The 9,964-nt window shown below is 42.6% G+C and overlaps 1 protein-coding gene across 1 annotated transcript; it reads right to left on the reverse strand.

The window, feature by feature from the left end:
• Positions 1 to 1,291: 1,291 nt before the first annotated feature.
• Positions 1,292 to 9,506, reverse strand: slc6a1b (solute carrier family 6 member 1b). The gene is made up of 14 exons (XM_076140875.1): positions 9,251 to 9,506; positions 8,816 to 8,947; positions 8,579 to 8,679; positions 7,964 to 8,073; positions 7,537 to 7,669; positions 6,776 to 6,910; positions 6,392 to 6,495; positions 5,869 to 5,993; positions 5,319 to 5,431; positions 4,930 to 5,061; positions 3,062 to 3,164; positions 2,740 to 2,840; positions 2,387 to 2,554; positions 1,292 to 1,519 (listed from the first exon to the last, which is right to left on the reverse strand). Exons 1-14 carry the CDS (start codon positions 9,504 to 9,506, stop codon positions 1,406 to 1,408), a joined length of 1,827 nt encoding a protein of 608 aa, XP_075996990.1. The 3' UTR covers positions 1,292 to 1,405.
• Between the last annotated feature and the right edge of the window lie 458 nt (positions 9,507 to 9,964).

Below are 9,964 nucleotides of genomic sequence, written 5' to 3' on the forward strand. Positions count from 1 at the left end.
ACAGCTTCAATTTTTTTCATTGTATCGTGGTAATATTTGAGAGAATTTGGTCACTTCCACCTTTGTTCCTGAGGAGTGGGTTACTAAACAAATAAACAAGTAAACTGGTATAGTGGTAGCTACTATAGAAATCCATCATACAACCATTGCAGCCTATCCTATGTCAAAGGTTAGAACGTACAGTAGATCTGAATGTGCATTGTGGTGTTGCAACACAAAACTCTCCTTCACCCAAGTGTTTGCCAGGATGTGAGACAATGGCACAAAAAGGAAACACATACTTTAGAAAAATCCCTCTCATTGCTGTGTGCAGTTGACACACACTGAAGTAGCTGGATTCCTGCAGTTCATACATGTTCATTGTGTGTTGTATTAAAAGCAGGCGGTAGCTTACAGATCCAATTTTGTGCTTGTAGGCAGATGATGTGCTTTTCTACCCTGTTGTTCTAAAGTGATTCATGATGATTTGATCTGCGAGTGAAACGTCTTTACCGTATATGATTTTGGTCCTGCTCACTCTCACGTACAAAACATCCTAAAAATGACTCTACAAAAAAGATTCAGACGACATACAATGTTATTGTTCTTTAAAAAACAAAGAAACAGTTTTAACAGTCTCTTGCTATTTAGTCTATGTAAATTATTTTTGCTTTCTTCACAAGTATTCAGTCATGCCAAAAGGAGTTGAATGCTTCGTATTCCATTCTGTGTTTGTGCTTTTCAAAGGTAGCCCAAGACGTGGGTGGTAAACATTTCTGGATAACTGCAGGGGTCCTGCAAGGGGGTGAAAGTCTGACTACATCGACTTTATACATACAAGGAGACTTGGCCTTACCTGTTGCACATTCCCATAAAGTCTTTGCCTTAAATTGATCAGTATTCACTTTCCATTTTACAACTTTCCAACTGCATTTGTTCACCTACTACACTGCATTCAGTTTAATGTATTTATTTCATGTACAAGCAAAATGTATTTAATCTATATATTTCTTTGTACAGTAATAGTTTAATAGATTAATCATTACCTTTAAAGTAGAGCAATATTGCTGAATCACTGTGGGCCTCCAAATTTAAATTATAAATTCAAAATACAGTAATTTTCTGTCACATTTCCTTTTCTAGAAAGACTAGCTTTTGCATAATGAAATTCATAATATCACAACATATCATATCATCAGCTGGGTAGTTTTTTTCCTCATAAGTTTTATAACTCTGCATTATACAAATGAACAAACAGAAAAAAAACCTAAATATTACTCTGTAATCAGGTTGGTCTCACGTGTCCCCAGGAGGTAGGTGAATAAAAGCAGACGTGGAAGTCTGGTGGTCGTTCCCAACCTCGATTACGTTTCTTCTGCGGAGAACGCCAGTCTGGCCATTTAGACAGAGAGACACGCAGAAGCTTCTAGATGTAGGCTTCCTCATTGGCAGGGTTCTGATTCTGGTTTTCAGTCTGCTGGTCGGGGCCATTTTCCTGAGCCTTTGTCAGTACCACAGGTTTGATCATCATCCTCAGACGCTGGGAAGGTGAAGCACAGAGAGAATCAATAACACACAACAAGAAGCCAACAGCTGGAGCCTTTAAAACAACAACAAATAATCAAATTTAGGAATCACTAGTTTTTGTTGTTGCTAGATTCCAAACATTCTATAAAAATTAATCAGGTATACTGTATGTTTTTTGTGAAATATGTTGGACGGGGCCGTGCTGCACAGTCGTCATCCAAATGGAATGTTGGTGAAAGTGAGCGTCAGCCTGGGTGCAGAGCAGTAATCAGCTGGCTGATTGCTACAATTAGACAGTCAGCCATCAGCTGCTGCAGTATTTGACACCTGCACATCGCCTCACACAGCCTCTGTTACACTGCCGGCAATTACAGCGCATTTATTCTCTCAGCGGCAGCTTTAAAAGCGATAGTTATAAAGCTATATGTGTCACTAAGTACCGTGCGTTATTATTCGGGTCAATATAGATGATGACACATCAAAAACACTCTTAATGGCATTATCTGCCACTGATTAGGTTCATCACATCAATACAAATGCTATGCAGCATTCTGGAGCATTCAGATACATGTGATTCATCACTGTTCTGTATTCTATGCCAGTGTATTGCTCCTTTTTTCCGGCACGCCATGTATTTGTTCATTACAAAGGCGTCTGTGACAGGATGTTGCATAGAAAAAGAACACATGGGGTTAAGCTGAGCATTTGAGTATTGACTGTGAAGAGGCTTTTAGCTGCTAAATCATACTTTAATTACCCTGGAATGTTCATTCAAGGAACGTTCAACAACAACTAAATGTGTACAGTTTGTATTGATTCCTCACTTCCCTGCACGCATACATGGTATACATGTTCTCAATGACATCCATGCTGATCATACCTCTTTGTATGTTCCCTTGAGTGTGAGAAACATGTAGACCATGTATCCGGGGATGAGCATCATGGAGGAGAGGGCCATACACCAGCCCACCCCCTGGCCCCATGCTGGAAACACATAATCGCCCAATTTGAGGGGAACCATCTGCACAGCACTGAAGATGAACACCCCCTGAAAGAGAGAAGAGAGACAGACCGGGACATTTCAGCATCTTTGTCATCTCTGACCTGCAGAGTTGCACGGTGTCAAACATTTTATTCTCTACCTTAATTTCTCTTATGCAGCAATGAAGAAGTGATACCAGGCAAATCTTTTTCTTTTCCAATCCATCCATGTTGCACAACGATGACACTTACCCCCACAATCAGCGGAGTGAAGACGACCCAGCAGGCCTTCCACCAGAGACAGGGCCTATGACCAACCATTTCCTCAATGTTGTCCAAGAATTTATCCACACCTGAAAGAAATGATTCACACCGTAAGATTTAGCCGACAAAGTGTGTTGATGGCTGAATATCATTTCTGTTATGTAGGGTTGCTAATTAAAGCAAATCTGACTTTAGACATTAGCTCCCAGAAGGATAAACTCTATAAAAGTCGACTGTTCTCAGGGAAAGAAACAACCTCCTAGAATGGTCAAAGTGCTTAGAGGATTACTGTGACATAAGCGTGGCTCACCATAGAACCATGAAATTGAAATGCACTCAAAGAAGACCAGGAAGAGCAGAGACATTCCGCTAGCTGAGTAGTAGTCAAAAAGCTTGAACACATACAGCCCACCCTGCAAAAGGAGAGGACAGTGAGGGGAAAACACAGATAAAGAGAAGAATTAAAGAAGAAACAGAGGAGAAGCAATTATACAATAGTGTGGAAAGTACTCTGCACCACTTGTCTAATGGAATCACATCAGTTGAGAGCACTGGTGGCCATGTCTGCTAAGAGTTAGTGACATCTCATTGGTCAGGATGCGACCGGTGGCGAAATTTCTCGTGGGAACAGTTTGTATTTCTGTGGATAGGCGGCGTAGACGAGGCCAACACAGCTCAGGCACCAGGAAACACCCCTGTCAAGTCACGTCACGTATATTTATATATCGCCCAATATCACACACCCGTCTGTCTGTCCACGGATGCTGGGATCATTAGGGAGACCTGCTGCACCAGACCAGATGAGCACCCACTATCTGGGTGAAGCTTATATATTTTACACACTGCCCAGAGCGGCGATTAAGATAACTGCCTCAGTGTAACGCGGCTGTCTGTGCATGCATGCATGACACGTATCCACTGTGGCAGAAGTGGAGGAAGAATTCAGGGACTCTTCAAGTGTCACCGACGAACTTGACCTTGGCCTGCAGGGATTTAGTCATTTTTAGCTCTCCAGCAGACACACGCAGAGGGGTCTCGACCTACTGCGTACTGAAGTTTGGTTTGCTAACTTTCTCAGTTCAGACAGACACAAAACTAAAACCTTTCTCTTCACCTTTCTGTGTCACATGCCAGAGGACCCTAACCAACATAACAACATTTAAAGCTCACTGTTGACATGCTGCGTTATGAAATAAAATATTGGCAAACTGTGTGGAAAATATAATCCTCTGGTAACATGTTAGCATGTTAGCATGCCAGTTAAGTTTGCAGGACAGAGCAACAACAATTATGATGCACAGACTATCCATTAGTTCCTCGTGGCCCATGGGTTAATGTTGTAGAATGTATAGATATAATCCGGTATTATAGCAAAAGTTACTAAAAGAAACCTTGTGGACCTTTAATTAAATCCCAAATGGATTTCAAATTGATTAAATATACTGAAATGGGATTAAAAGGTTATAGTGCATGTGCACTCTTGGGAAATTTGACCTCATCAGGGAGGATGCAGTCAATACGTTGCGGCTCTAAATAATGGTAAACAATGAACCACAAGAAATCACTCCCAAACCTCTGCCAAGGCCGAACATTCTATTCTATCTGTGAATGCAAAATTTGTGACCACCAGATCCAGATCATTGTCTGGATCCACACCAGATGTCAGGTATCGATAGCTTACCACAGGACACACATGCCTGGTGTGTTTTCTATGAAGTTTGATGTATTAGTTTTTAAGAAATTAGCAAAAAATGTCAAATCAAACCCTCCAATTTTGTTATACAACCCTGAATCAAGATTAAGATCTGCTACAAAACTGAATCAATTGTTCCTTGGCCCAAGATCAACATCTCCACAAAATCCCACAAATCTGTCAATACCCTTTTGAGATATCCTGCTAACACAGACAAACAAACAAATGCGCAACTTGCCAACTTGCACGTCAGGAGCAGGTTGGGGTTCAGTGTCTTGGCCAACAACATACAACTACAAGCTCATTTGACACATGCAAGACTGGTTCTTGTTTGGACTGTACAGAACTGGCTAAGTTAACATACATCAGAGTAAATGTTACCAAAGATTACTAGGCCATCAGCTCAGGTGATACCGCAAACAGATAAGATATAAAAAGATACTCGTGGAATACCGCGTATTACACTGAGAAAAGAATGCACTTACCTGTGTGATGTTGGACAGTCCAATAATGTATGACACAAAGCAGACGACCGCAATGAAGATCTCTCGTCGTTTTCGGAGAACCAGAGGGAATTCATCAACCAGTGCAGTGATGAAGCCTTCCACAGTGCAGAACTGGAGAGATGGCAGACTCATGTCAACAACACTAGAACACTAAAAACTGTTCCAAAGTGAAATGTACTTTAAGGTCACAAGCCAAGAGATACATCATGTAAAACTAAGCTGACCTGACCGCTGAAAAATACATTAAAGCTAATATGATGTCCAGCACATCAGACAGAACTTGACTGTGTGCTGTAGGTGACCAATCATGAGTCAAACTAAACCATCATAATCCTACAACTGAGACGGATTCACTTGCTCATCTTTACCTGGCTGTCAATTCCCAGCATCAGCAGCATGGAGAAAAAGAGGATGGCCCACAGAGGAGAGATAGGCAGCTGGGTGACGGCCTCAGGATACGCCAAAAAGGCCAGACCAGGCCCTAACAAAAGACAAATGGGATAAATAGGCCCCCATGGAATTTGCATTTGGATACTAATGAATGGCTTGAATGGTAATGATATAGAATTTGTTGTCAACATATGTCAACATCGCAGAAATAAAACAGTAACATCAAGTAGACCTACAGAACTCTACTTTGAAATAAGAGCTCCATGAAAATCAAAGAAAGATGTGATGTGAATGCGTTTGAACATTCACTGTCAACCATGATCAGAGTGATTTGTGAACTGTGACTGTTGCAAAATTGCCAAGCATTCTCCCTTTCTTTTCAAAACAGAAATTGGAAATTGACACAATCCTACCGCCCTCTGACTGAAAGGACAGCGCTCGTTGTATCTGGTGGTTTCTCGGGCTAATTCTGGTATCTATTGGAAGCACCTATTGTCACCAATGAGTATCAACATTGATTGCAATTACCTGAGGCTGCCACATCAGCAATGGGTCTTTTTGTCACATTGGCCATGAATCCCACAATAGAGAAGATGACAAAGCCAGCAAACATGCTGGTGAAGGAGTTGATGCAGCAGACAATGACAGAATCTCTGTAGGGGAGACAAAGCATGAGGCAGCCATTGTTACGCCTGTATCAATTCCTTATCAACTCGTCACACATTGTGGGGGGAGGGGACGCTGGCAAGCCATTTTCCCTTCTGTAGTAGCTGCAGCTGAACACATTTATATTCAAATGTTCACTTCTAAAATGGCAGAGGGGAACTGGCAGCTTGAAAATAGATTTAATCACTGACCACCACCTTATCCATGTACCTGTGTAAGTAAGAGTGTAAGAACAGAAGCCAGAGCCACGAATAGTCCCAAAACAGATGGTGCAGTAAACCAGACAAATGACACACATTTAATATTCAGTCCACCCAAACTAGGAAAAAGGATGTATGAATGGCCAGTGTAGTAGCAGTAGTTTGCTGAATCAGCTATTGCCTACCTGTATACATTGTTTTTGAAGGGATTGTAGCTACCAAGAGCAATCAGAGAACCTAAGCCTAGGCCATAGGAGAAGAAGATCTGAGTGGCAGCATCCAGCCACACCTGAGACACACAGAGTAGAAGGTTTGAATGATTAGGTACAAGCTTTTATCATTCATTCCTACACAATATAATAGGTGTTAGGCTTTGCTGGACATGTATGATGTTCTATCAGTCTATGTGAGACATCTTTTGTGAATGCTGGTGTTATGAAGAAGAAGAGCATCTTCAGCAGTCATTACTGGAGCCTATAACCTTGGCAAAGCCTGTAGACACCATAAAGTTGCGTGGTTCGGTAGGTTTTTCTCTCAATAGCTTTCGTTTTGGATATCAGAGAACGCACCTCAGACTCTGTAAGTTTGTCGAAGTTTGGAGTGATGTAGAAGAGGATCCCATCAATGGCACCAGGTAGACTAATGCCACGACAAAACAGGATAAAGAGCATGACGTACGGGTATGTGGCGGAGAAGTAGACCACCTGGATGCGAGGAAGAAAACAGAAAATGGCCATGGTGACTGAAGTAGCAAACTTCACAACACATCAGTCCACTCAGCTCAACGGTGCACTTGAACGCTACTTTCTTGTAAGATTACCCTGCGAGGCAACAGACATGAAAGGTTCGACATGAAAGGTTCTTCACCCTATCATGAGGAGTGTTGCAGCGCTGTGCCACCATGCCCAGGGCACAGCACAGTGACCTACTCCGCCACTCCCTGCAGGCCAGATGACCCCGGAACGGCTCGCTCCAGCACACTTGCACTGCTCTAATTCCTTCCCTTATCTGAACTTGCTTTGCACTGTGAAACCGCAGCTCAGCACATTCACTGGGTACTGATTAACCTCGAAAGATATAGCTTGCAAATACACTAAACTAAGATTTTAGGGATGAAGTCACCAAAAATTTGAAGTTTTAAAAAGCAAGCTGCTGTGCTTTATGTAGTTTTGTAGTCCATATTAGATCTGATATGATTCTGTACAGCTAGAGCACTTGTTGCCCCCTTAAAGAAGCCTTATACACATTTTACACAAGTGAAATCATTTCAAGGTGGATTTATTCCCCCTTCTGTTTGACTTTTCTCCTCAGTCCTCTCTCATATACTTACTTTACCAGTCCAGCTGACCCCTTTCCAGATGCAGAAGTACACCAGCACCCATGCAATGGCCAGCGTAATGGCCAGCGGAGCCCTGACCTCCCCGGGCTTCTCCAGACCATCCGTCATCTGGAGCATGTTACGTCTGCAGGGGTGAGTGAAGTCCTGTTACTGCACCATACAAATGCAAACTGACATGCAGAGATGCATACACACTTAAAAAAAAGTATCCCTGCCATTGTTTACTCACTCCCCAAATTGTGCCCTTTTATGAATTTTAAGATTAAGATTTTGGGGGGTAATTGACTGTATTGGACTTTACATCCAAACTTCATTATGCACAGCGGGTAAGAAGGCCATCATGTCCAGCTAAACTGCAGAGGCCTTGTGATCTGCCTTGTGATCTGCCCATAACAGACTCTATACACGTCCAGCTTACTCCCAGAACTCCACCACGGCACTGGTGAGGTTTGCGGTGTCTGCGATGCTGTAGTTGGTGTAGCAGCGATCTGTGTTCCAGGGATTGCCACAAGTCCTCCATGGCAGCTCCTAAAAATGAGACAAAACAAGACAAAACAAAACATCACAAAGACTCACACAGACTCACACAGACTCACACAGACACCCTTTTCCCTTGGACGACTCTCCCACTGCCATGTCCCATTTTCTCTCTGGCTGTCAAGCAGCCAAGTCCGATCCTCATCGGAACATCGAGATTTCATGCTTCTCTCAGAGCAGTGAATGTCCCATCGCCAAATGCATTTATCAATACCTTGTGTAAGACACTAATTATGTGGGAAAGGAAGTAATAAATGCCATAGCCTGTTAATGGCTCTGCTCTCTTATGTAAGGGCCACTGGCAGAGAGAACTTACCATATAAGTGAAAAGGGTCAGTATGTAACAATCTAACCTGCACTATGCTTTGCTCTGATGTCAAGAGGCACAAAATGTGTTGGTTGAAATGGAGACGTGTGCATGTTTTTCCCGTCTATCACTTATACTAATATACCGTTTCGGGGGGTAATATTTGATTTAAAAGACGTATATACTCACAGTGGTGAATGAGTTGTACAGGTAATAAAGAGCCCAGGAAATGATTACAATGTAATAGATATTGAGCCAGAAGGACAGCACAGCAGCAGCCAGGCCCACACCTACAGCAATATAGGATAGTATAGATGTTATGATCTTTATGTGAAGGTTGCATGAAGGATAAACACTCACTGTGCTTTATGGAATAACAGGAAATTCAAATGTGTTCATTAACATTGACGTGAAAGTGTGTTTTACCTTTGAACATAGGGGCCAGTTTCCACACACCAAGCCCCCCAATAGAGGTGTACTGACCCAGAGCCGTCTCCAATAAGAACAGGGGCATACCAGCAAATATGAGGGTCAAAAAGTAGGGAATCAAGAAGGCCCCTGAGGTGAGAAGCAAAGGTGTATAAGTGAAAAGGAACCATAAAGTATAAACATTCAAGGTATTCCTCAAGATATTTGATAAACGGTGTAATAGGTTTCACGTCGCATCAGGTCTCGGCGCAGGGAGGCATCTGTGCGCAATTACGCACGACTACTATAGAGGAAATACATTGGAGATCTATTTAGATTAAAGCCCCCCGGGATCAAAATTGTGCAAGATTGAATGTCACAATCTCCGACCTCCATTTTGGCCGCTGGATAAAGTGAGAGGGGTAAAAAAAAATGCCAAGAATTCCTCATTACCTCCTCCGTTTTTCCCACACAAATAAGGAAATCTCCAGACATTCCCAAGTCCGATAGCGTATCCGACACACGAGAGAAGAAAGTCAAATTTCCCAGCCCAGGTTTCTCTCTCCGGAATCTCCTTTTTCGTCTTCTGGACTTTCACCACCAAGGTTTTGGGCTTGTCATTTGGCGTGGTGGTGGTGCTGGGGGGCGCTTCAGTCACCGTCTCCGTTAAGACGTGACCGTCCGAGGCTTTGGTGCCGTTGGTGGCCATGGTCCTCTCTGGATGTCCTGACCAGTGGAGGGTTTAGGTGTGTGTGTGTCGGAGTGACAGACAGGCAGCAGCTTCTCCAGCAGCTCCCAAATTACGCCGAGAGTAGACGAACACTTTAGGGGGGCGACGAGGAGCGCAAGCAGATTCACCTCAGCAGCGCACAAGCGAGCCTACAAAACAAGACATAAAAATGTAAAAAAAAATGCTTTAATAAAGTGTAAGAAATAAAAAATGCATGCAAATTGAATGCAAATTTTGTTGAAGGATTTCCGTCACTGACAAAGAAAATTTAGTAACGCTTTATATCTAGATAAATACGCTAAATTTTGTGGGCAAATGATTTTTGTTGTTGTTGCAGTGCTGACAAATTATGAATAATTATTCTTTATTACACACGCATGCCATTTCATTTGCATGACATTTCTTCAGGGGTCAAGGGATAAGAAATGCGCCTTGGT

Source organism: Genypterus blacodes, unplaced genomic scaffold (assembly GCF_046128005.1).
Source record: "Genypterus blacodes isolate CSIRO-AG114 ecotype Tasmania unplaced genomic scaffold, CSIRO-AGI_Gbla_v1 ptg000017l_1, whole genome shotgun sequence".
Taxonomy (NCBI): Eukaryota; Metazoa; Chordata; class Actinopteri; order Ophidiiformes; family Ophidiidae; genus Genypterus; species Genypterus blacodes.